General features: G+C 48.2%; 1 protein-coding gene across 2 annotated transcripts in view; it reads right to left on the bottom strand.

Moving 5' to 3' along the window:
* Positions 1-792: 792 nt before the first annotated feature.
* The window catches only part of UBE2K (ubiquitin conjugating enzyme E2 K), a 70,817-nt gene continuing 44,089 nt past the window's right edge, over positions 793-27,520 (bottom strand). For both annotated transcript variants that reach the window (XM_073561094.1, XM_073561096.1), the window contains 5 exons: positions 27,291-27,349; positions 23,978-24,060; positions 23,336-23,435; positions 14,813-14,941; positions 793-6,243 (listed from right to left, as the gene is read on the bottom strand). In XM_073561094.1, coding sequence (XP_073417195.1) covers positions 6,169-6,243; positions 14,813-14,941; positions 23,336-23,435; positions 23,978-24,060; positions 27,291-27,349 — 446 coding nt within the window. In that variant the 3' untranslated portion in view covers positions 793-6,168. The remainder of the gene's footprint in view (positions 6,244-14,812; positions 14,942-23,335; positions 23,436-23,977; positions 24,061-27,290; positions 27,350-27,520) is intronic.

The following is a 27,520-nucleotide window of genomic DNA, read 5'->3' as shown; positions in this document are numbered from 1 at the left end:
AAGAAGATTGGTCCTGGATGTGGCCAAAAAGGCTTTCAGCAACATTAAAGGAGCTGCAGTAATTTCTGAAAAGTACTGTTTATGCACTGTATATAACTGTCATCTCCTGTATTCTTCATATGCCTGGCCTGTGAGTCTTTTCTTACAAAGAAAAAACATCCAAAGCGAGCTGTTTTGTCAAAATCTACTTCAAGTCTGCCAAAAGCATGTGTGAAAATGGGTGATGGTCTGATGAGACCAAGGTTGAACATTTTGGCCGTAGTTTCAAGTTTTCTTTGGCACAAAACCAACATTGTGCATCACCATCAGTACTGACCCGGTTGCCACTCACTATGTACAATGACAAAAACTGCACCGCTAATTAAGCTAATTTCCTCTCAGTAGCCAGACTTCCAGTGCAGTGGCCAGGAAGCAGTTGAAATCAGGTTTTTTAAAGCTGGAAAAAAGTTGCCTGCACAACTTTTTTGTTACCAGATTGTTGCTGGATCCATTATAACTGATGATTACTAGATATGTGAACGTTGCCTAACAGCCTTGCAGGACTTTTTGATTTATTGGGATATGCCCTTTAATCTGAATAGTCACATAAAAGCTAGCTCTCCACAGCACCATTCAATCACAATTCATCAATATCCCCATTAACACCGTGATCTAGAACTGTGATCCTATCGGAGTGCTTGTGATGTTGTCTAATACTGTCCATGTGATCAAATAGTTTTAAGTACAACTTTCTATTGGAGTTCTAGTCTGGACAATCTGAACGTTCAATGAAAAAATACGGACAAGCGCACGTTTAAAAGTTTTGGGTTTTTTACAGATTTTTTTTTTATTTTTTACTTTTTGTTGAACTATTCCAAACATACCAAACCCTTGTCAGACAATGTGGAATGTACCACAGGTATGCAAATAACAAGTTTTCCATAGTTTAATGCTTCCTTCAAAACAAACATTTGGGCTATTGAAGATGGCACAGACCTAGAAAATGTGTAGAAAATAAAAAATATACCTCCGGTACAATGATTTCCATATTTTTTTTTTTAATGATTTAGTTATAAACTTTTTGGAGCACAAGGTTCTAGAAAGGCCAAGAAATGAGTAAGCAAGTAATCCACTGTAAACACATAAAAGGCATTCTCAAAGTAAGTGACCAAATACCGTACATTTCCTGCAGCTATTACAGATAATGAATTGTGGAAGTTGTTTGGTTTTTTTTAAACAAATCACGAAAAATACAACAAAACTGTGAGATTTAGGCGCTGAAGTGCTATAGTAACAAAGTCTCAATTTTGACTTTAATAAAGGCATACGATCCTGCATTCTATTGGAAACAGATTTCAGGGGGAAGCAGTAGAAGGCATTTTTTGGGAAGGATATAATGAAATTGTGTGACTAATTCCTTAAAGGGGGTGTCCAAACTTAAAAGAAAAAAAAATGTGTGTGAATGGAGTTTTGTTTTGCCATGTTTGCCCATGGGCAGAGTCAATTACTGCAACTCACTCACGCTTGGCACAGTTTCTGGGGAAAACCAATACCCCCCCCCCATTGGAAATTCCTTATACTACTACATCATCAAGTATAAACCACCTATCCTAATAGGATCCCAGCAGTAGGGTGTCAGCATTTGTCAATGTGAACACAGACTAGTTTACTTTAGGATGGTTTACATGGTTTTTTAAAAAAAAAAAAAAAATGAAAAACATGCTTTCTAACCAAACCAGCAGGACCCCGGTTCACACTACAAAATTGCAACTCGGCTCCAATTACTTTGATGAAGCAGAGACAACCCATGGCACGGCCTTATGTTTGTGGAAGAAAGTAGTGGTGGACAATCCCTTTACATGGAAACTGACAGTCAATGCATGCTGCTCAAACTGTGGGCATGTAGCAGCCACGGGTTGTACAATCACAGCCTTATATGTTTGACTCTGAAACGCCGCAGCAGTTCAAAGAACATACTTTTAACCACTTAACCCCCCGACGCTTTTTTCGGTTTTGCATTTTCATTTTTCGCTCCCCTTCTTCCCAGAGCCATTACTTTTGAACGACACCATTGGTTTTACTATGTCGTGTACTAGAAAATGGGAAAAATATTCCAAGTGTGGAGAAATTGCAAAAAACAAACTTCCCACACTTGTTTTTTGACTTTTTTTTTTTTTTTAACCAGGTTCACTAAATGCTAAAACTGACCTGCCATTATGATTCTCAAGGTCATTACGAGTTCATAGACACCAAACATGTCTAGGTTGTTTTTTTATCTAAGTGGTGCAAAAAATTCCTACCTTTGTAAAAAAAAAAAAAAAAAAATTTGCACCATTTTCCGATTCCTGTAATGTTTCCATTTTTTTGTGATCTCGGGTTCTGTGAGGGCTTATTTTTTGCACGCTGAGATGACATTTTTAATGATACCATTTATGTGCCGATATGTTCTTTTGATCGCCTGTTATTGCATTTTAATGCAATGCTGCGGCACCCAAAAAACGTAATTCTGGTGTTTTGATTTTTGTTTCTTGCTACGCCATTTAGCGATCAGGTTAATCCTTTTTTATATTGATAGATCAGGCGAATCTGAATGCGGCGATACCAAATATGTGTATGTTTGATTTTATTTTTGTTTTATTTTGAATGGGGTGAAAGGGGGGTGACTTGAACTTTTATTTTTTCCACATTTTTAAAAACTTTTTTTTTTTTTTTTTTTTACTTTTTTCATGTCTCAATAGTCTCCATGGGAGGCTAGAAGCTGCCACAACCTGACTGGCCCTGCTACATACATAGAGGTGATGATCAGTTCGCCTCTATGCAGATTTACTCTTGCTATGAGTGCTGACCACTGGGAGGCGCTCACAGCAAGCCAGCACTGACAACCATAGAGGTCTCCAGGAAACCTCCAAATGTCATGCCAACACACCAGTGACCCGCGATCACATGATGCGGGACACTAGTGTGCGTATTTCCTGCGCGATTGCCGGAAGTGCCATTTAAATGCCATTGTCAGCGGCATTTAACTAGATAATAGCCACAGGTTGATTGTGATTCCACCCGCGTCTATTGCAGGCACATGTCAGCTGTTCAAAACAGCTGACATGTTCTGAGAAAGAGGTGGGCTCACCGCCGGAGCCCACATCAAAGGGAGTCCGACATCAGCGTAGCTATATGCCCAATGTCTGAAAGGGCCTGCTGGGGACTGAGCTGCACTGTGCACTAGTCCTACAGAGGGTCCCATTGACTGTGACTGACAAGTCTGCTTATATGTGCATACAGGCACAACAGTGTCAGTCACTGCAACCGACGGAGATTGTACAGCCTATAGTTGATCTACGCAGCACACGGTTTGGGTAGCATGTATCACCTGTCAGGTTCCCTTTAAGACAAATCATATTCTTGTGTGAAGATAGCCAAAATGAGGTTTTAAAACTATAGATTTAGTTACAAACATTACAAAGCCAGATTCTCTGATTGTTAGGTGCATGCTACCAAGGATCTTGCTCAAGGTATTTTTTTTTTCTTTTTTTTTTTTTTAAAGGGAATCTGTCATCTCATTTTGGCACAGTATTTAAATGACTTGGGTCCGGTCCGATGGGCAGGTCCTTTCCGCCACCCCTCCTTGTCCACTGTCCGCAATATTTCAGGGAATTTCCGTACTTGGGCCTCCATATTACGCACGTGCGCATTGAAATCTGGACTCGTGCACGCGCAGTATGCTTTGCCCAACTGCGATGGTGAACTATGTCCCGGAAGTATTTCGCTGTGTTCTGGATACTTGGGAAAAAAAAAATTCCTATTAAGTATCATTTTGTTCAAGCGCCTGTTGCAAAAAAAAAAAAAAAAATCATGGCACTTGTATTTAGGCCAAGTTCAGAAATGCTGATTTGCTAGAGCTACTTTACAAGATGTGTCCATGTAAGAAAAAGCAAAGATTGTCTGAACCGGCTGGATCTGATTCATAAAGCTCTTTCATTGATAATTTGCCAGATATAAGACTAAACAGTGACGTAAGAGGGTTCTTCGAACAATCGGTTGATTAGTCTGTAAACAGTCATGGTTCTCATAGCGACTAGAGATCACCGCAGTAACTCATAATAATAAGGGTACCGTTACACTTAGCGATGCACCAGCTATCCCGACAACTATATGGATCGCTGGTGCATCGCTAAGTGGTCGCTAGTGAGCTGCCACACAGGCAGATCTCACCAGCGACATCGCAGCGGTCGGGGGGTCGCTACTTACCGGTCAGACGTGGCGATCCTGACATCCTCCCGCCCGTGTCCACGCGTCGCTCGTCGGCGCCACAGGAAGCGCCCGACGAGAAATGGTCTAGGACGTTCTCGCGCGACCAGCGATGAGCAGCGGGGGAGCCGGTCGGAGGTAAGTATCAGACATAGCGATATCGCTGCTACGTCCCAAAATCAGTGACGTTACAGCGATATCGCTATGTGTAACGGGCCCCTAAGCAAGAGGCAGAGTAATTATAAAGACTGAGCAGCTCTAGCACTTTACTTTCACTTTTTTTTAACTTAAGGCCACGCACGCATTTCTTGTAATACTCTAAATTGCAACCAGTATAGAGGCCACGCTGGGTAATCAGGTTATTTAAAAAAAATACATGAACCTGCACAACGTTTGTTTTGTGTTTTGTTTTTTTTTGCTCTTCCTACAATGCATCTAATATTGGTGGGGACAGGAACACTTTTTTTTTTTTTAAATTTACCATTTTGTTGCCATTTCTCCAATGCGTTGCCACTTTATCCTTCGTCTGAGTCCACTATTAATTTATCAATTATAAGTGGCAATGACTGCAGTTTTAGGCCAAATTCAGACATCTTCTTATCAGAGTAAGTACGGCCCACGGGTCTCCAGAACTCAACCACCTCATAAATGCTTAGGGAGCTGTTGAGTTTGGGCGAGTCTGGAAATCACAGGCTCAGGGTACATTCCCAGTCAGTAATCAGCAGCACGTGTCCGCTTCATCCAAAGCGCTGCCGGCTTTTGAACGCAGGTGACTCCTCATGTGTTCACTGAACCGCGGGGATTCACCACGTCCAATACATTGTAGGGGTGAGATTTAGCTTGCCGCAGGATAGTCAAGCTGCAGTCTGGAAAGACACGCCGCATGACCATCTCCGCGGGTGAGCCACAGGTGTCTGTGAAATCCCTCTCACTATGCTAGAACATCGGGTCGCTGCGGATGTACGTAGCGTCCAATCCACAGCATTTACTGACCGTGAGTACGCACCCTTACACTAACACTGGATACACAAATTGGCGTAGGTGCGGTAACAAAATGATAAAATTTAAAAAGCAAAGTTTGGCAATTTTTTTGTTTGTTAGATGCATTGTAGTAAGAAAACTCAAATAATTGGTTGCAAAGCAGAATTCTAGTCTCACAAAATAAATGCTTCAAACTAGTGTCAGTAGTTCAGTAATGTAACCACAAGACGAGGTCATTTGCTTCCTCATTAGTTGGCTCCTTCCATTTATTTTCTTTCAGCTTTCCAAAAAGTAGTATTGTGTGGAAATGAAAAGAAACTCACCCTTATGGAGTACGGTGTGGACGTAAGCAGCATTCTCTGGTACTAGCTGACAACACTTAGACCACATTTTTATGCTTGGTTTCATGAAAACCTCTTTTTATGTCTCAAATCCCCCAGGAGGAAAAAACCAAATATCTTACAAATGAAAGGTTGGACAAATCAATGTAACCAGATGTGCATGCATGCAAGTCCACAGACAAAGGATGGCTGGTACAAGCGGTACGGCAGACAGTGACTGGCAAAATGATGACCTAGTATCCCAAGGCATGAACCTGCTGACCCAGCCCACTGTGCTACAGGAAATTAGAATAGGGCAAAAACAAAAATGGGGCATTGTGCCACTGTCCCATGGTAAAACACAAATGCTATTTTTTTTCCATTGGTTCAGCTCCAAGACTTTTTTTTTTTTTTACAATAATTAAGGGAAAAAAGATGATACCCATACCCCCTCCCCTTTGTTTGGTTGTCATTTAATTTACATGTTTAATTAGCTTTATTTACAGAACAGTTCCCCCATCAGTCTTCAGTGTGGCCTAAATAGCGTCATCACGCAGAGTGTTTTGCTTTCCTCTTATGCAGAATCTTAAAAAATAAGATATGTCGAGCTGTTGGGAAGGGGCAAGCCTGGACCAGAGACTTCTCAGTTACTCAGCAGAACTTCTGTTGCAATTTCTATATCCCATGATTTTGATGACAAGGCAGCTATTACTGCATTCTGAAAGAGGGGAAAAGAGAAAAGAAGATCATCTCAGGCCATGTACAATACCCCTTGCGTCAGTGGCAACCCTGCCCGATTCAGGGGGCCGCCGACAGCAGCGTTTTATTTCAGCTGAATGTACAGTCTTAGGCTGGGATCACACATGCGAGTCTCGCAACTTAATACCCGGCACTGCCACTGGCACTCAGGAGCGGCGCGCTCAGCTGCATAGAAATACATGCAGCCGCACACTCTGGTCCCGAGTGCCGGCGGCAGTGCCAGGTATTAAGATGCTAGACTCGTCCAAGTTTCTCGCATGTGTGATCCCAGCCTTAGAGGCACATTCGATTGAAATGATGTTGATGGGGAGGTGCGGCAGCGGTGGCCCTGCAGGTCTCACAGGAGGCAGGAGCTGGCTTCCATAGCTAACCCATGCCCACTGCTAAAAAGAGAAATGAATATTCACAACTTTCTACACGCGTGGGAGTGGAAAGCAGTGAATATTCATATCTCTTTAATAGCGGGCAGAGTGATAGCCACAGCCGCCGGTTTCCTGCAAGTGGCCGGGCAATCACACGTGCCCACTACTAAAGAGTATGAATATTCACTGCTCTCCATGACAGGACTAAAGGTAATGAATATTCACTGCTCTCCACTCCTATAGTTCCAGCATGGGGAGCAGTGAGCATTCCAGCAGCTGTCCTCTGCTTGTAAGCAGTGCATGACGTCACTGCCATGCCCTGCTTACAAGCATAAATCAGCTGCTGGCACCAGAACAAGATGCTGTGAGGGAGCACAGGGAAAGAAAACAGGATTTTTTGGGTTGCTTACCGTAAAATCTGTTTCTTGGAGCCTTCATTGGGGGACACAGAGACCATGGGTGTATGCTGCTGCCACTAGGAGGCTGACACTATGCACAAAAAAGGTTAGCTCCTCCTCCGCCGTATACACCCCACCGACCGGCAGGAAATTCCTCAGTTAGTGAGAAAGCAGTAGGAGAAGTAACGGAATAGATTGAAAACAGAACGAACAACTCAACTGTAACCAATCGACAAACATAAGAACAGGAGTTGTAGAACATGGGAGGGTGCTGTGTCCCCCAATGAAGGCTCCGAGAAACAGATTTTACGGTAAGCAACCCAAAAAATCCTGTTTTCTCGTTCGCCTTATTGGGGGACACAGAGACCATGGGACGTCCCAAAGCAGTCCCTGGGGTGGGAAACAAACTTCCATCAGGCCAGTGGACTCACCACCGCGGCCTGCAGAATCCTTCTACCTAGGCTGGCGTCCGCCGAAGCGTAGGTGTGGACCCTGTAGAATTTCACAAAAGTGTGAACCGAAGACCACGTTGCAGCTTTGCAAAGCTGCAGCGCGGAAGCTCTGTGGCGCACCGCCCAGGAGGCACCCACCGCCCGGGTAGAGTGCGCTCTGATCCCTGAAGGAGCTGCACGATGCTTGACCCGGTATGCCTCCAAAATTGCCGATCTGATCCAGCGAGCAATAGTGACCTTTCCTTGCACCGTCTGGAATGATAAACAGAGAGTCTGACTTCCGCAAGGAAGATGTCCTGGCTAGATAGACTCTCAATGCCCTGACCAGGTCCAGCTTGTTCAAGGATCGCTCCCGAGGATGAGCTGGGCTCGGGCAGAAGGATGGCAGAACAATGTCCTCATTGAGGTGAAACGAAGATACCACCTTTGGAAGTAAAGAGGGCGGAGGCCGCAGAACTACCTTGTCCTGATGAAGTACCAAAAAGGGAGAGCGGCAAGAAAGGGCCGCTAATTCTGACACACGTCGGATGTAAGTAATGGCCACCAGAAAGGCCACCTTCCAAGAAAGGAGGGCAAGGGAAACATCCCTGAGAGGTTCAAAAGGAGGACCTTGCAGAACCCCAAGAACGAAATTAAGATCCCAAGGATCCACGGGCGCTCGGTACGGAGGAACCGTGTGAGCCACACCCTGAAGAAAGGTTTTGACCTGGGGCCGGGAGGCCAGCATCTTCTGAAATAAAATGGACAGTGCCGAAACTTGACCCTTCAAGGAACTGAGAGCAAGCCCCGCATCCAGCCCTGTCTGAAGAAACGCCAGAACAGAAGGAAGCGAAAAAACCATGGCCGCGATGTCAATGGCCTCACACCAGGAGAAATAGGCTTTCCAAGAAAGGTAATAGATCTTGGAAGAGGAAGGCTTTCTGGCGCGGATCATGGTATGAATCACTCGGTCAGAGAATCCTGCCCGTTTCAAAACCTCGGTCTCAACAGCCACGCCGTTAAATTGAGCAACCGAGAATTGGGGTGGCAAATCGGGCCTTGCGACAGCAGATCTGCCCTGTCGGGAAGCTTCCAGGGGGCGTCCGCGAGAAGGTTGACAATGTCCGCGAACCAAGACCTTCTGGGCCAATTCGGGGCGATGAGGACGACTGGAATCCCTTCTGCCTTGATTTTCTTCAACAGCTTGGGAAGAAGAGGCAGGGGAGGGAACAGGTAGGGGAGCTCGAACTGTGACCAAGGAACGGCCAGAGCGTCGGCGCCCACTGCCAGGGGGTCCCGAGACCTGGACACGAATTGTGGTACCTTCCTTTTGAGGCGAGACGCCATGAGGTCTACGTCCGGGGTTCCCCACCGACGGCAGAGCAGATGAAACACCTCCGGATGTAGGGACCATTCCCCTGCCGCGAGACCCTCGCGGCTTAGAAAATCGGCGGCCCAGTTGTCCACGCCGGGAATGTGAACCGCGGAAATTGTTGGAACAAAGGTCTCTGCCCATTGAAGAATTCTGGACACTTCCGCCAGGGCTGAGACACTCCGTGTCCCCCCTTGTCGGTTGATATACGCCACCGCTGTGGCATTGTCTGTTTGAATCCTGACAGGCAGGCCCTTGAGGCGCCATTCCCAGTGGACGAGAGCCAGAAGGATCGCTCGTATCTCCAGGACATTGATCTGCAGAGCTGATTCCTGAGTTGACCATCGACCCTGAACAGTGTGATTGCGGAACACTGCACCCCAGCCGATGAGGCTGGCGTCCTTTGTGCCAATCTGGGAAGAAAGGACCGCCCCGAGAGAATGAGGGGAGACGTCAACCACCAGTTGAGAGACCGCTTGATCCGGCATGAAAGACGAACCGGACGATCCAGAGACAGAGCCGACCTGTTCCACCTGGACAAAATGGCCTGCTGGAGGGGCCTGGCGTGAAACTGGGCAAAGGGAACTGCCTCTATTGCTGCCACCATCTTCCCCAGAATCCTCATGGCTGTCCTGAGAGATGAAAACCGTGCGATCTGTAGTGATCGGACGCCCTGCTGCAGGGAAAGAATCTTGCCTTGTGGGAGAAATACCCTTGACCGACGAGTGTCGAAAAGAAGGCCCAGAAACACAAGGCGTTGAGTAGGGATCAGACAGGACTTTTTCCGGTTGACGATCCACCCAAGACTGGACAGGGTGTCTAGAACGATCGCCACACTTAGGCGGGCCTGATGAAAGGAGGGAGCCTTGATCAGAATATCGTCGAGATACGGAAAAAGAACAAGACCTCTGATCCTCAACAAGGCCATCAACGCCGCCATAATCTTCGTGAAGACCCTGGGAACGGTGGCGAGCCCAAAAGGGAGCGTGACGAACTGATAATGTTCGTGGTGAATAGCAAACCACAGGAACTTCGGATGTCCGGGAAATATGGGCACGTGTAGATAGGCATCTTGGATGTCTATGGAACACGTGAATTCCTGCTCCTTCATGGAGGCTATCACCGAGCGAACCGACTCCATCCGGAAGTGGCGGAGGCGAACTCTCTTGTTGAGTAACTTGAGATCCAAGATGGGTCGAACCGCCCAGTCCTTTTTCGGCACCACAAACAGGTTTGAATAAAACCCTGTGAATCGTTCCGATTCGGGAACGAGCACAATCACCCCGGAGCTGAGGAGAGAGGCGATGGCCGAACCGAACCCCGGGATCAAGGCAGGATCCCGTGGCGGACGGGATGGAAGAAGCGATCCCGTGGAAGAGAAACGAACTCTATTTTGTATCCTGTCGATACAACCTCTCTGACCCAAGCGTCCTCTACTGAGGCGAACCAGACGTCACTGAAGAAAAGAAGTCGACCTCCCAATTGGAAGGGACCCACGGAAGACCGATGATAGTCATGCGGACGTAGACCGTCCAGATCTAGATCTGGGTGGTCTTCCCTGGGAAGAGTGGGACCGCCAGGACGGAGTGGGCCTGAAGGAGACCTTCTTTCTTTCCTGACGTGCTTGTGGCCTTTGCTGGTTGGAAGGGTTTTCCGCCGCATTGAAACGGCGGAAAGACCGAAAGGGACGGAACTGACGCCTTGGAGGAGGTCTGCGAGGCTTGGATTGGGGGAGAAGAGAACTCGTACCTCTGGTAGCGTCCTTAATAATCTGGCCCAATTGGGACCCAAAGAGACGAACTCCTTGAAAAGGCAGATTAGTCAGACTTTTTAGAGGACAAGTCCGCCTGCCAGGCCTTGAGCCAAATTGTACGTCGGATTGCCACGATGTTGCTTGACGCCTGAACCGCGCAAGATGCGGCATCCAAGGAAGCAGAAAGCAGATAATCCCCCGCATGGGAAATCTGATTGGCGAGATCGGCCAAATGCTCCGGTTGTGCCTTATCCAGAATGCCCTGCCGAAGGTCCTCTGCCCAAGCGGATATAGCCTTTGCTGCCCAAGATGAAGCAAAGAGTGGACATACCGCCGCAGATGCCGCCTCGAAGGCAGACTTTGCTCGGGATTCTATGATTCTGTCATTAGAATCTTTTAGAGACGCTACACCCGACAGCGGAAGAACAGTATTATTAGAGAGTCTGGATACGGGAGGGTCCACTGAAGGAGAAGCGGCCCAGTTGTCCGTGAGCTCTTTAGCGAACGGATACAGCACGCCGAGATGCTTTCCTCTTTGAAAGCGTCTAGTCGGATCTTCCCTTTCCTTGGTAAAAATCTTCCCAAACTCGGAATGAAAGGGAAACACCCTGGAAGGTGTTTCCGCCCGTCTGAACGAAACCTCCTGATCTGAGGATTTCGCAGGGGCGTCAGTGATGTCGAAGGTATGGTGAATCGCGGCAATGAGGTTCTGCACCGTATCCTTCATGTTCGCATCCTGATCCGAATCCAGCTCTAAGACCCCTTCAGATTCCGAAAGCGCTTCACCTGACTCGGGAGAGGAGGCCCGAGAGGGAGACTGCTGGGGAGTATGGGGTGAGGTAGGGCGAGGAGAGGACTCCGCCTGGAGATCCTGCCTGGGTCTCTTGCGACTGACACTGGCTGGCTCAGATGGAACGTCCTGGGACGTGCTAGGTCCCGCAGAAGCTCCCAAGGGCAACTTATCCAGAACGGCTACTAGGGACTGAGACACCTTGGTGAGGTCTGCCACCGACTGTGATAGGGAGGAGGCCCAACCCGGCAAGAGGGGCTCACTCACCCCCTGGGGCTATGGATGGCTCCTGAGCGGCGTCGGGCTGGATTGGATTGCTACAGTCCAGGCAGAGGGGAGAGGACTGACCCCTGAGGTCGTGCCGGAAGGTTGGGGGACAGAGGGCGGAGAAGGGTCAGTCTGCCGTGCAGAGCTACTCACGGTCCGGTGTCCCCAAAAGCGATGCTGCTCGACCTGTCCGGGGATGCAGATCAGGGAGAAGTCCGGCTGGCCGTCCCAAAGAGGCAAAAAGCTGCTTGCAGAAACTGCTCAGGGGCTGGGGAGCGTCTCCAGCTGCGTCCGGCTGGCAGGCTGTGAAGATGGCGCCTGCCTGTAGAAAAGCGCGGGTCCCGGGGAAGGGCGGAGCTCCTCGCAGGGTTAATAATTGCTGCCCTCTAGCCATAATATGCTGGGCAGGAGAGGGAAAGGTGGGGGGAGGGCCTGGGGAGAGCGGGAGAGAAGCCCGCTTAGAAGAAAGGGGCGGGGGGCGTGGCCGCGACGCTGCGGTAGGCCCGAACACAAGCCGGGGCCTAAATTAGTTGCGGCGGCCGCCTGTCAGCAGGGGGTCGGCGCGGAAGACGCGTCGCAACACCAGGCCGCGTCCCTGCCCAGAACTGCCCGACTCCAGCGCTACCCCTGCCGAGATGGAAAAAAGGGGGGGAAGCGCAGAACAAGGCCCGTGAAGACCCGGGGCCTGTATGGATGCGGTGACCGTGGGGGGATGCGGAGCGTGCAGGGACCCTAACGTGGTCCCCCTGGCGACCGCTCCAAGAGAAAACGCCGGGGGGAAGACTGACATACTCACCCAGACAGGGGGCCTTACAATAAAGGTACCTGAAAATCCCACGCTGTCTGTCTCTATGAAATCCGCGCCTCATCCAACCTTCAGGCTCTGGTGGGAGGCGGGGGGCAAGGACCATCCGTGCGGCTGGCACCTACTTGTGCGAGGCTCCTGGTCCTGCTGCGGAGACCTATGAGGATACGGGGTGGCAGTACACGCCGTACTCATAGTCTCTTTGTGGGAGTACGGATGTGACTGTTCACTCCGTATCCCTCCGGAACCTGCAAAGAAACGACGCACACGGAGGTAGATATGGGTCTAATAAAAGACCCGTGTCCACCTCCTACTGACACTAAGCTAAACTGAGGAATTTCCTGCCGGTCGGTGGGGTGTATACGGCAGAGGAGGAGCTAACCTTTTTTGTGCATAGTGTCAGCCTCCTAGTGGCAGCAGCATACACCCATGGTCTCTGTGTCCCCCAATAAGGCGAACGAGAAAGTAGGATGGCTTTTTTTTTTTTTTTTTTTTTTTAAATTCTGCACACCTGGTTTAGGACAAACCGTATTTTCCGGACCATAAGACGCACCTAGGTTGTACAGGAGGAAATTAGGGGGAAAAAAACGGAAGCAAAAAATGGTCAGTTCTGTGCTTAATATCCCCTATCCTGGTAAATATGGCCTCCTAATCCCTACCCTGGTATGCATGGCCCCCCTTTATCCCTAGCCTGGTGTGCATGGCCCCCACATCCCTATCCTGGTATGCATGGCCCCTCTCATACCTATCCTGATATGCATGGCCCCCTGATCGTGGCAGGAATGATCGCCGTCATCCCTATCCTGGTATGCAGGGCCCCATCAGAAAAGATTAAAAAAAAAAACCATTACACTTACCTTCCTCCAATCCCTCACAGTGTCCTGCTCTGTTGCCAGCAGCTGCTTAAAGCTTGTAAGTAGCACATGGCCGAGCACAGCTGCCGGAATACTCACTGAGACTGTTCGGGAGTATTCATTCCTCTTCAGTAGCGCGCAGTGTCAGCCATATTCTGAATATTCATTTCTCTTAAGTATCATCACGTGAACACTGCAGCAGCAGGAAGCCAGTGGCTGACACTGTGTGCTACTGAAGAGGAATGAATACTCATCGCTCCCTGCAATGAACAGTCCCGGTGAGTATTCCGGCAGCTGCCCTTCAGCTTGCAAGCAGCGCATGACATCTCTGCCATGCGCTGCTTACAAGCATTTAGCAGCTGCTGGCGACGGAGCAGGACGCTGTGAGGGAATGCTGAGAAGGTAAGTGTAATTTTTTTTTTAATCTTTTCTGATGGGGTCATGCATACCAGCAATGGGATGGGGCCAATCATACCAGTATGCCAGAAAGAAATGAATGGGTGTGGAATGCAATGAATATTCAATTTCTCTTTAGCAGCGGGCACAGGAGTTATCCGCAGCTACCGGCTCCTGCCTCCTGTGACCCGCTGCTCAGCTCCCCAACCTCCCCACCACAGCCGGTGCATCGGGACTATAAGACGCTCCCCTCATTTTCCTCCACATTTTGGGAGGAAAAAAGTGCATCTTATTGTCTGAAAAATACAGTATATATACCAGCATGAGGAATATTAGTACAGAATTGACCACATTTTTTCGTCACTTTTTTTCTGTTTTCCTCCTTTAAAATCTAAGGACATAACTACAATATGGAAACATGACTACAATACGGGATCCTGGATATGAGTGCATATTTGTTATCACCACATCAATAATGAGCCAAGCTGTAAAAAAAAAAAAAAAATTAAAACAGAGAAAAAATGTTCAAAAGGTCTACAGAAAAAAAATTGAATCACTAAAAGTGTAACTTTGTCCTTCAAAGAATGCAGCCTCTTAAATTCAAATCAATGCTAGCCAGTAAAGAGGACTGTCAACACAGAATGACTTTTCAAACCATGCTCCGTGCATCATGGCGGGGCCACACCCTTTATAGAAGGGTGGAGATCAAGGAAAAGATAGCCAGAGCTGTCAAAGATGGGGGAAGGAGGTAGAGGTAAAACAGGCAGGTGGGAAGGTGCATGATGCAGCAAGCACCTGTACTTGGTTTGAACAGTCATTCTGTGCTAGCAGGGTGGGTCTCTGGGGCAGCCCACTACTATGGGTTTCTGATCAGAAGACAACTTTATTTCACAATCTGCACTCATAGGACACACAGAAAAAGCATAGAAACAGCAAGGGGTGGATAACCTGGCAGCCCAGGTGTAGTGATCCACTATGTGCAGTGTTAGAGGACAGGTAGTGATATGGTCGATATCGCTTTCCTTGCGTGCAGTATACGTGGCCCCTTGGTCACAGGCGAGCTCCACCAGCAGAGCAGTAGCACCACACACAATACTTACTCTATCAAAGCCCATAGCACAAAGATTCTCTATTTTTCTTGTGTATTCTGGACTAGTGACCACTGCGCCTGCGTATACATGTGCCCACAGCCGAGCTGTCTGTTTAAACATTTCTGGATTTTGCTTGTACTAGAAGAGAAAAAGGAGGGACAAAGATAAAACATGTGGAGGCAGACAGAAAATGAAATGTTACAGATCAGCAAGAAACGTCTATTTGCTGTTCAGAATGTCACATTGTCATTATGTAAGGCTTTGTTACCAACAGGAGGGTTTGGTGCATTTTTTAGGTTGCAGCATTTCTGCACCAATTATCTGTATTAGTCCACTTGCTTTTTTTTCATTGTTTTTTTTAGATGCTTTTTTATTGTGCTTCATTGTGCTGGACAGACATCTGACTGGGATGATTTAGCGAATCCTGCTTTGAGCAGGGGGTTGGACCAGATGGCCCAGGAGGTCCCTTCCAACTCTACGATTCTATGATTCTGTTTTGCATACATACTAGTACTTTGCTTTGACAAGTCATACTCAGATTACGTGCTGTGAAAACGCACTTAAGCATGTGTGTATTTTATATCTGCAGATTTTCACTCTAATTCACGTCTATGGGAAAGATCTGTAACTAAAACACATTTACTGCAAGAGAAATTGACGTGTTGCGGATTTGCATCAATTTACAGTGTAAAAAAAAAAGCACAGATGACAAAATCTAGAGTTAGAATTATTTATTTGTTTTTTGTGCACCATAAGTATGCAGAAAACACCTTGTGGGAAGTTAGCATTAGAGGTTTTGTCCTACTGGACGTCCAATTGAGAAGAGGGTCTTCACTACAAGTCTCCATCTCTCTTCCAGAAGCTGAGAGTTCTTATCCTGGAGGACTCGCCTTGTTTGCCTATTTATTTGAACTGAGCACTATATTGGTAAAAGAAAGATGTACAGTGGGGTGAAAAAAGTATTTAGTCAGCCACCAATTGTGCAAGTTCTCCCACTTAAAAAGATCAGAGAGGCCTGTAATTGACATCGTAGGTAGACCACAACTATGAGAGTCAAAATGAGAAAACAAATCCAGAAAATCACCTTGTCTGATTTGGCAAGATTTATTTATATACATTCAATATTTCTGGCTCTCACAGACCTGTAACTTCATCTTTAAAGGGAATCTGTCACACTTTTTTTGGCCTGTTAGCTGCCGGCATAGACATCGGAGGCTTATCTACAGCATTCTGTAATGCTGTAGATAAGCCCCCGATGTAACGTGAAAGATAAGAAAAACATGTTATATTATACTCACTGAGGGGGGCGGTCCGGTCCAATGGGTGTTGCGATCCAGTCCGGCGCCTCCCTTCATGCAATGATGTCTACTTCTCCAGTCCTGAAATGGCTCCGGCGCAGGCGCATTGCTCTGCCTTGTTGAGGGCAGAGCAGAGTCCTGCAGTGAGCAGGCTTCTGGAGAGGTCTGGCGCCTGCGCACTGCAGAATTCTGCTCTGCCCTCAACAGGGCAGAGCAATGCGCCAGAGCCATTTTAGGCCGGGAGAAGAGGGCGTCATCGCATGAAGGGAGGCGCCGGACGGAACCGTAACACCCATCGGACCGGACCGCCCACCTCGGTGAGTATAATATAACGTGTTTTTCTTCTCTTTCAGACTACATCGGGGGCTTATCTACAGCATTAGAGAATGCTGTAGATAAGCCCCCGATGTCTATGCCGGCAGCTAATAGGCCAAAAAAAGGGTGACAGATTCCCTTTAGGAGGCTCCTCTGTCCTCCACTCATTATCTGTACTAATGAAACCTGTTTGAACTTGTTATCAGTATAAAAGACACTTGTCAACAACCTCAAACAGTCACACTCCAAACTCCACTATGGTGAAGACCAAAGAGCTGTCGAAGGACACAAGAAACAATTGTAGCCCTGCACCAGGCTGGCAAGACTGAATCTGCAATAGGCAAACAGCTTGGTGTGATGAAATCAACTGTGGGAGAAATAATAAGAAAATGGGGAACATACAAGACCACTGATAATCTCCCTCGATCTGGGGCTCCACGCAAGATCTCACCCCATGGGGTCAAAATGATAACAAGAACGGTGATCAAAAATCCAAGAACCACATGGGGGGGACCTAGTGAATGACCTGCATAGAGCTGGGACCACCAAACAAAGGCTACCATCAATAACACACTACGCCGCCAGGGACTCAGATCCTGCAGTGCCAGACGTGTCCCCCTGCTTAACCAAGTACATGTCTGGGCCCATCTAAAGTTTGCTACAGAGCATTTGGATTATCCAGAAGAATAATGTCATGTGGTCTGATGAAACCAAAGTAGAACTGTTGTTGGAGAAGACAGAATGCAGAGTTGCAACAAAAGAACATCATACCTACTCTGAAGCATGGGGGTTGCAACATCATGCTTTGGGGCTGTTTCTCTGCAAAGGGACCAGAATGATTGATGCGTGTACATGAAAGAATGAATGAAGCCATGCATCGTGAGATATTGAGTGCAAACCTCGTTCCATCAGCAAGTGCATAGAAGATGAAACGTGGATGGGTCTTTCAGCATGATAATGATCCCAAGCACACCGCCAGGGCAACGAAGGAGTGGCTTCGTAAGAAGCATATGAAGGTCTTGTAATGGCACAGCCTGTCCCAGATCTCAACCCCATAGAAAACCTTTGGTGGGATTTGAAAGTCCATGTTGCCCAGCGACAGGCCCAAAGCATCACTGCTCTAGAGGAGATCTTCATGGAGTAATGGGCCATCATACCACCAACAGTGTGTGCCAACCTTGTGAAGACTTCCAGAAAACATTTGACCTCTGTTATTGCCAACAAAGGATAACAGAATTAGACTTACCGGTAATTCGGTTTCTAGGAACCTTCCACGACAGCCACCTTGGAGGTTGTCTCCCTGCCCTAATGGGGGACAGGAAACACAAAGAGGTTAAATAACCCTCCCCTTCCTGCTGCCTCAGTGTTTTTTTCTGAATGTACTAGCATGAATAGTTACCGCCAGTAGAGCAGGAATCATCAGGTAAACATATTATATAGGGAGGGAAATTAGTGCTGGCGTGGAAGGTTCCTAGAAACCGAATTACCGGTAAGTCTAATTCTATTTTCTCTAATCACCTTCCACGACAGCCACCTTGGATTTATACCAACGTTAATTTATTAGGGAGGGACTACGGCTTGCAGGACGCGTCTGCCGAACGTCACATCCCTATTGAAATTCAGTCTTAGTGTCTAGTAAAGGTGTGTACAGAGGACCAGGTGGCAGCTCTGCATATCTGCTCCAAAGACACGTTTCCTCTTGCTGCCCAGGATGTAGCGATTGATCGAGTAGAGTGGGCTTTCAGCGACTCGGGAGGAGAGAGATGTCTTGACGAATATGCCAGGGAGATGGACTGCTTGATCCAACCCACTATCGTGTTTTTTGCCTCTTTCTTCCCTTTATTCCGTCCTGAATATTGAAGGAACAGATTCTGATTGTTTCTCCAATCCTTGGTTGATTCGAGGTAGTGGAGAACTACTCTGCGGACATCCAAGGTATGAAATTTCTCTTCCTTCGTATTAGAAGGATTTGGGCAAAATGAGGGCAACATGATATTCTGACTTCTATGAAAGTCTGACACCACTTTCGGCATAAAGGAGGGGTCTAGACGCAGTACTATACTGTCCGAGTTGAGTAGGAGGTATGGTTCTTGCACTGATAGGGCCTGTAGCTCCCTCACCCGTCTGGCCGATGTGATTGCTACAAGAAACACTTTTGAGTGTGAGAATTTTTAATGGAATTTCTGACAGGGGCTCAAATGGGGCCTGTGTTAGGCTATTGAGTACCAAATTAAGATCCCAGGGGGGAACCAGACTAGGGAGCGAAGGGCAAATTCTGCCTGCTGCGGTCATAAATCGTTTGACCCAGCGGTGTTTGGCTAGGTCTTGGTCAAAAAAGGAGCCAAGGGCAGATACCTGTACCTTTAATGTGCTTGGAGTGAGTCCTAAAACTAACCCTTTTTGTAGGAAATCTAGTACCTGGGCAACATTTGGATGGGCGGGGTCAGGGGCCCCCGGAAAGCACCAGGAGGAAAATTTTTTCCATATTTTGCCGTAAATGGCGTTTGTCACCGGTTTCCTACTTTTTTGAAGGGTTCAGATTACTTCATCCGATAGCCATTTGGCTTTTAGAATGTTGGCCTCAATAACCAAGCTGCTAGGCATAACTTGGTTGGGTTTGGGTGCAATAAGGGACCCTGAAAAAGGAGGTCGGTCCTTTGGGGTAGGAGCAAGGGACCTTCCTGGGCCATGTCCAACAGGGCGCTGTACCAGCTTCGTCCTGTCCACATAGGAGCCACCAGGATTGTCGTGACCCTGTCTGCTCTGATCTTCTGTAACATTCTTGCCAGCATATGGATTGGGGGAAAGGCATAGGCCAGTCTGAAGACCCATGGATGGGCGAATGCATCCGTCCCCCAGGCTCCGTACGTAGGACTGAGGGAGAAATAGGTTGTCACATTTGTATTTTGCGCACTTGCAAATAGGTCGACTTCTGGGTCTCCCCATCTCGAGGATAGAGCCTGGAATACCTCCTGGTTCAGACACCACTCTCCCGGATGGACGTCCTTCCTGCTTAGGAAGTCCGCCTGGATGTTTTCCGACCCCTTCAGGTGTACCGCAGAAATGGATAACAGGTGTTTCTCTGCCCAGAGGAAGATCCTTGTTGCCACCCTCTTTAGACTGGCGTACTTCGTGCCCCCCTGCCCTGGTGTCTGAGATATGCCACCGTGGTTACGTTGTCGGAGTATATCCGAACGTGATGGTTCTTGATAAGGGCAGACGCGGCTTTCAGTGATTCTTCCACTGCCGTCAATTCCCTTAGGTTCGAGGATCTGGATCTTATGTCCTGGGGCCACAGTCCCTGGAAGTATGAATCCTCCACCACGGTTCCCCAGCCTCTCAGACTGGCATCGGTACAGAATATCTTCAGAGGAAGCTGATCTCAGCTTAATTCCTCGGCTTAATTCCTCGTCTCAAGTTTCGGTAATTCAGCCACCACAAGAGGGCCGATTTTACGTGTCCTGGAAGTGGAATCCTTGTTTGGATACTTCCTCGCGTATACCAGGATGTATGACTGGAGGACTCGCGTGTGTGCTTGTGCCCAGGATACCGCCTGAATGCACGATGTCAGGGAACAAAGGATAGACATGGCGTCCCTCAGCGTTGGTGCCCTTTGTTCTCTGAACAGGACTATTCTCTGCCGAAGGTCTGCTTGACGATCCTCGGGAAGAAAGGACGTCCTCTTTCCTGAATCTAAGAGGATCCCCAGGAATTTTTTCCTTGGGGAAGGATAGAGGGCCGACTTCTGTAGATTCGGTATCCACCCTAGGAATTCGAGTATCTGCAGAGTCTTCGATACGTCCTGGTTCAGCCGGGATACTGATGGAGCGACGATCAGCAGATCGTCTAAATATGGCACAATGCATATCCCCTGAAGACAAATTGAGATGACTGCTTCCCTCATGATTTTCGTAAACACCCTTGGTGCCGGGGATACGCCAAATGGCAGGGCATTGAACTGGAGATGGCTGACTCCTTGGTCGTGGGAGACCGCGAACCTCAGGAACTCCTGGTGATCCGGATGAATGGGGACGTGGTAATAAGCGTCCCTTAGATCTATTGTAGTCATCTGCCAGCCCCGTCCAATAAGAGGGATCGCCGATTTCACTGACTCCATCTTGAACCTTCGATGCTTGATGAAGTGGTTCAGGGGTTTCAGATTTATGATGAGCCTGTGCTTCCCTGAGGGTTTTCTTATCAGGAACAGGCGAGAGTAATGTCCTCTGCCAACCTCTTGTGGAGGTACATACGAGATCACTCTTTCACTTAACAGATCTTCTATTTGAAGCAGCAGGACTTTTTGGAGACTTGGGGACTGTGCCGGGGTGATTCTCAGGGCATGTGGGGGGGGGGGGTGTTCGAACTCCAGTTTCAGCCCAAATTGTATAGTATGCAGGACCCACTGGTTCGAGGTCGTGGCCTGCCATTGGGCAAGAAACTGAGTGAGTCGATCCCTGACCTGGGAGTCATTGTTTCTCCGGGGGCTGTTGCTGCTGGGACACAAAGATGTTTCTTCCTTTACCCCCTTTCGGGTAGCTCCATCGTCCAGTCTTGCCTTTCCCTCTGAATGCCTTCTGAGAGGTCTGCTCTCTTGAGGGATGAAAAAAAATCGCCTCTTGATGGCTTTCTGCTCCGACAGGGATTTGTTTTTGTCGGAAGCCTTCTCAAGGATGTCATCCAAGACAGGCCCGAACACATGGTGGCCCCTGGAAGGGGATGTCGTCACTCCATGACTTCAGCCACAAGGCTTTCCTAGCCGAATTTGAAAGGACTAGGGACCTTGCTGCTACACGTACCGTTTCTCCTGAAGCATCGGCTAAATAACCTGTTGCCTTCTGGAGGATTGAAAGGGAGTCCAAGATTTCCTCTCTGGGGGTACCCCGATAGGTGGTCCTCTAACGTACGCAGCCAGAAGAACAAAAATCTGGCTACGCAGGTGGATGCAATATTCGCTTTGAGCAGGTTCGTAGAAGCTTCCCAGGATTTTTTAAGGTGACTTTCTATTTTGCGATCCATAGGATCCTTCAACTGGGAAGCATCCTCAAAGCTTCCGGAAGGGACGTTTTCTTAGTAACTTTAGAGACGTGAACGTCTATCTTAGGGATCTCCCAAATCGAATTGTCACCTTCTAGGGGAAAGCGATTTTTTAGCTCAGAGGGCACACTGAGTGCCTTCTCGGGGGAGGATCACTCCTGAGCTATTAGGTCCTGTATAGCTTCATGAACCGGAAACCCCTTCCTACCTCTGGGTTTCAACCCCGCAAACATCTCATCCTGGACTGAGAGCTTGCCTCCTCCACTCCCATGGTATTTCTTACCATGGAGACAAACTCCTCCATATCCTCAGAGGAGAAATAGTATTTTTTTTGCGTCATGTTTGGAGGTGGAAGTGGAGCCCTCATTTTCCCAAATATCGTCCGATCCTGAGGAACGGACTTCCCCCGAATCTGAGTCGGCTTCCATAGGTGCCCTTTTCCTCTTTTTTGGGGAAGGGCCCTGGGCCACCGGGGTCTGGGCTGCCATGGAGGTCTGAACTTCCTGCCTAATGAGAGTCTTTAGGCTGTCAAACAGGGAGGGTTGCTCAGTGCGCAGGATATTCTGCGTACAAGGTTGGCATAGCTTCTTTTTATCGTCAGAAGGAAACCTGGCACCACATATACCACACTTGCGGGGGTTTCTAGGGGCAGAGGCCTTGTCTTCCTGTAAGGAGAAAGAGAAGGCTTACTCAGACCTGTGCCACCAATTTTTTGACAGACAAGGGACCGGCCCTGCTACTCACTGTAGGAGAGGCAACGCTGGGCTCCACAGATGTTGCAGTCGAGGGCTTCTCACCATCCATGTCTGCACACACCACAGACACACTGTGCTTACCTGGGGCCGTGGCACCCTTATGTGGGTGTTGCCGCGTTCGTTGCTTGGTGCTCCTCCTTCCCCCTGTCCCTGGGGAGGAACCATCGCTCGACCCCTGCTGCCCTTGGATCAATTTCCCGGGTCCCCAGGTGCCGGCGCGCGTTTCCCATCACAGGACCGCCGTGGAACGCAAACCGGAAGTGTGCGTCACCGTCACTGTCACTTCCGGTCGACAGCTGCTCAGGACCCGGAACCTGTGATATTCACCTGTCCGGGGTCCATCGCTGCTCACCACTGTCTGCGTGTCGTCTGCAGTGACTTTTCAGCCAGCAGAGGGCGCGGCACGCACTAACCACGTCACTCTGCTGGCTAAACATCACGGACACAGGAAGCAGCAGACGGCGGTGAGCAGCGTGGGAACAAGGACAGGTGAATATCGCTATACTCACCCGTCCTGGAACGTCTCTGCAGCCTCGCTTCTCCACTGACTCCCTTCCTGCCTTCAGCGATCACGTGATACTGCTCATTACCATTCATTACTATGCGCATATTCATGAGTTTAATGAGCGGTTCCATGTGACCACTGAAGGCAGGGAGACAGTGGAGAAGCGAGGGGGCTGCAGAGAGTGCCAGGACGGGTGAGTATAATCTGTGACACCCCCGCCCCCCTCCCACACTGACCCCCAGGTATATGACTCGTGTATAAGCCGAGGAGGGGGACTTTCAGCCCCCCAAAAAAGGGGCTGAAAATCTCGGCTTATACACGAGTATATACGGTAATAAAATATTGAGATGAACTGTTGTTAATGATCAAAGTTACAAGGTGACTTTCTGGATTTGTTTTCTCATTTTGACTCTCAGAGGTGGTCTACCTATGATGTCAATTACAGGCCTCATCTTTTTAAGTGGGAGAATTTACACAATTGGTGGCTGACTAAATACTTTTTTCCCCCACTGTATATAGAGGATAGAGTTTGTGAACAGAATAGCCATTGCCCGCCTCTAACTACATGTCCTGATCAGACTTCTCACAGCCACTATAAAGTAGGAGATCCGTGTAATAGTCTCACCTGATTAGCCACCACCGCGTCCTGTGGGTCATCTGGTTCTGCTGCAGCCAACAAGGCTTGCAATGATAACAACACTGTTCTTAAGGTCATGGCTGCTGCCCTGTGGAGAAGGAGGACAGCAGTAATGTTAGGCCTGGAGAGTTGCAATACATCTGCAAAACCCAGACCCCATTTTGGTCTTCTGCACTAAAACCTAGAACAAGCTAGAAGCCTCCCATGCTGCCAGTTTTGTTCCCATGAGCGCCTCTTCCACCTCACTTTCGATGTTGTGGGCAGCATGTCCCCTGTTCACATTAAACTATTAATCCTATGGCCACACACTATGCAATTAGTGACACAAGGATGTTTTCCCATTTGCTCTAGTCAGGTTTATATGGGAATGAACCCAGTGTAAGGAGACTATGTGGCCACATTCACACTTTCAGTATTTTTAAGCCAAAAGGAGTGGGTGATAAAGCCAAAAGGAGTGGGTGATAAATCCAGAAGTGGTGACGTGTTTCTATTATACTTTTCCTCTGATTGTTCCAGCTCTGGCTTACAAATCTTAAATGTGTGAACGTGGCCTAACCGGTAGTCACGGGGGGGGGGGGGGGTTCAGAATAAATGGGGGCAGCAACTAGAAGTCTGAGTAAAATGTCTTACCATTGATCCTTCAATATATCCAGGCATATGGCTCCTGTAACTGAACTAATATTTGGATGCCAAATTTTAGTAATAAACCGCACCTAGAAAAGAAAGGACAGCATCAGTACAGCAGGGCACCTGGTCTGAGGAACCTCATGTTTTTAATATGGCAATCTTAGCACTTGGTCTCCGATCCCTAATCATAATGTACACATCTGTCTGATGCCTTAGTCGGAGGATAAGGCGGCACCATTGCATCATAGTATAGGCACAGGTCCGTTCACTTATGAGCCCAAGCACCACTAAAAAACCTGTGCCATCTGGCTAATATTCACCACTTGTAAGCTGACTATGTTCTTTAGGGACGGGATCCCACTCCCTCTCTGTAGTGACCAGTAACCTGCTGGAACTTCGCACCATGTCACCATCCTGGTCATGAAGCAGCCCTCAGGCCAGCAAGCATAATAATCTCATCAATTACTCTCCCGTATATTAGGAGAGACCTGTCCTCGGAAATATACCGTATTTTTCGGACTTTGGAGGAAAGTGGGGGGTGCGTCTTATAGTCTGGATGTATCACATATATGTCCCCTGTGTATGGGAGAGGAGTGGCAGAGGAGCAGTTCACAGGAGGTTTGAGTCGGCTGCTGTGGCCAACACCAACGGCAGGGTGATTAAAGAAAATTAATATTTGCTGCCCCCCACGCCCATAGTCCCTCCCACCTCTCGGCGCTGGCTTCTGTGCATAGAAGTGAAAGGGACTATGGGTGTGGGGAGCAGTGAATATTCATTTTCTTTTAATAAGCAGGCACAGTGTTAGCCGCAGCAGCCGACTCCTGCCTCCTATGACCCCATCTCCCCCGCGGGCCGTGTTAGCCACAGCAGCCGACTCCTGCCTCCTGTGACCCTTCTCCCCCAGCTCCTAGTATAGATTGACCACATTCCCATGCCCCCCTGTCCTGGTATACATGGGACCCCATCACCCCATATTTGACTGGACCACCTAAACTTTTCTTATGCACAAGCGCTATGGGGTGCTTTTACCGCGGTGCATGACCTTGTAATGTGCACTGGCTATTTACATTTATACTTCCATTACTCTGTACCTTATGCACCTATGTGCAGGGTGGCATTTTGGTTACCCTGAGGTTATCTGCTTTCACCCTGCGGTGTTGTCATATTTATTACTCTGTTACCTTGATCATGCTTTTATTGTTCTAAATAAAGATGAATTTTTTACATCATTCACCTGTATACTCCTGTTTCTCCTGTTATTCATATATATATTGGAGTGGGTGCTACTTTCTTTTCTCTAGGGGGGCTTGGTTTAGCCTTACCCTCTTTTTTGACATGTTGAGATGTCACTGAGGTATCTGTATATATTATGGGCAATCACATGTGCCTGCAATTAAAGAGAATGAATATTCACTGCTCCTCATGCCCATAATCCGTGGAGAGCAGTGACTATTCCGGCAGCTGACCTCAGCATGACGTTACTGCCATGCGCTGTTTACACACTGTAGACAGTTGCGTGTAAGAACAGGACGCCGCTGAGAAGAAGCGGAGGGAAGGCAAGTAATTTTTTTTTTTTTTAAATGTGTGCAGCGAGATGGGGTCCCACATATATCAGGACGGGAGGGGGGTGTATGGGGTCCCATGAATATTTGGACAGCAGGGGGGGTGGTGGAAAGGTTGGGGGTCCTGTGTATACCTGGACGGCGGGGTGGGGGTGGATGGGGGTCCCATGTATATCTGGACGGAGGGGAGGGATGGGGGTCCCACGTATACCTGGATGGAGGGGGAGGGTGAATGGGGGTCCCCATGTATACCTGGACGGCGGAGGAGGGTGAGGCAATGCGGTCCCATGTATACCAGGACGGAGGTCACATGAGGCAAGAGTCTGTTGCTGCGGCTAATACTGTGCTGGCTTGTTAAATGAAAATGAATATTCACTGCTCCACACGCCCATAGTCCCTCTCACCTCTATGCACTAAAGCCAGCGCCGAGAGGTGGGAGGGACTGTGGGCATGCAGATCAGCGAATATTCATTTTCTTTAACAGCAGAGACACTTTTAGCCACAGTCACTGGCTCCTGGAGCTGCTGGGCAATCACATGTGCCCGCTATTAAAGAGAATGAATATTCACTGCTCCACATGCCCATAATCCGTGGATAGCAATGGCAAGGGAGCTGACCTCAGCGTGAATGCGCATGGCAGTGACGTCATGCGCTGCTTACACGCTGTAGACAGCATCAGAACAGGACACCGCTGCCACGAAGCGAAGGGAAAGGAAAGTAGAATTGTTTTTTGGTTTGTTTGTTTTTTTGTGTGTTCAGCGTGATGGGGTCCCATGTATACCAGGATGGGGATGGGGTGGGGGACAGGGCGCCATGTACACCTGGACGGGGCTCAGGGGGTACATCCGGATGTGGACTCATGTATATATACCCGGATGGGAGATATTACCCTATAGGAGTGCCAGCAGGAGCCGCCGCCCCCCCACCCCACCCCCCAACGTCAGGACTAGTGATGAGCGAGTATACTCGTTGCTCAGGTGGTCTCCGAGTATTTTGGCTTGCTCGGAGATTCAGTTTTCGTCATCTCAGCTGCATGATTTGCGATTGCTAGACAGGCTGATTACATGTGTGGAATGCCTGTTTGTTAGGGAATTCCCACGTGTATTCAGCCTGTCTACAAGTCACAAATCATGCAGCTGAGATGACGAAAACTACATCTCCAAGCACACCAAAATACTCGTGGAGAACACCCGAGCAACGAGTATACTCACCCATCACTAGTCATGACCACATTTTTTTGCATTGTCCTCCTCTAAAGCCCAAGGTTAAGTTCACACTTGCGTTTGGGTGCTCTGCATGGGGCTGCGTACTTCTCCCCTTCAGATCCGCATGCATCCTGCATACCTATCTTTAACATTGGGTACGCAGGGACATGAGTTGTACGCGGATGCGTCCGAAATTTTGATGTGTCCGCTGACCACAACATGTTGCGTTCCCGTGTAGTCAGCGGGCACATCAAAACGACACATCCGCATACAACCAATGTTAAAGATAGGCACGCAGAACGCATGCGCATCTATGCGGATCTGACGGGAAGAAGTACGCAGCCCTGAGCAGAGCACCCAAACGCAAGTGTGAACTTAGCTTAAGTGCATTTTATGGTCTGCTGCATCTTATATTCCGAAAAATACGGTACTTTGACAAGAATATGTACAAAATGATTAAACACCTCATTAAAATATTCCTAGTGTGATATATTAGGCAGAAAAGTGAGAGGTTATTAGCGGCATCTACAGTAGCATGCATCTTCTTACCTTTGGTGGATTAAATGGGTATGTTTCTGGGATTTTAATTTCTAACTGATATCGGCCTCCTGTAACCAAGATATGGACACATAAGTACAATGAACAAGATGGACCAGGAAAAAGATCTTATGGAAATATAGTCTGGAGATTATTTTATGAAAAGTTCTACAATTCTTATATACTGAGCACATTGATTTATACATTTTTGTGGGAAAAGTTTCAGTAAGATGTGTATTTAC

The sequence above is a fragment of the Dendrobates tinctorius genome, unplaced genomic scaffold, assembly GCF_039654945.1.
Source record: "Dendrobates tinctorius isolate UK_male_01 unplaced genomic scaffold, ASM3965494v1 ptg000314l, whole genome shotgun sequence".
NCBI classification, from domain to species: domain Eukaryota; kingdom Metazoa; phylum Chordata; class Amphibia; order Anura; family Dendrobatidae; genus Dendrobates; species Dendrobates tinctorius.
Note: the sequence above shows the minus strand (reverse complement) of the source record. Positions and strands in the feature narration are given on the sequence as shown.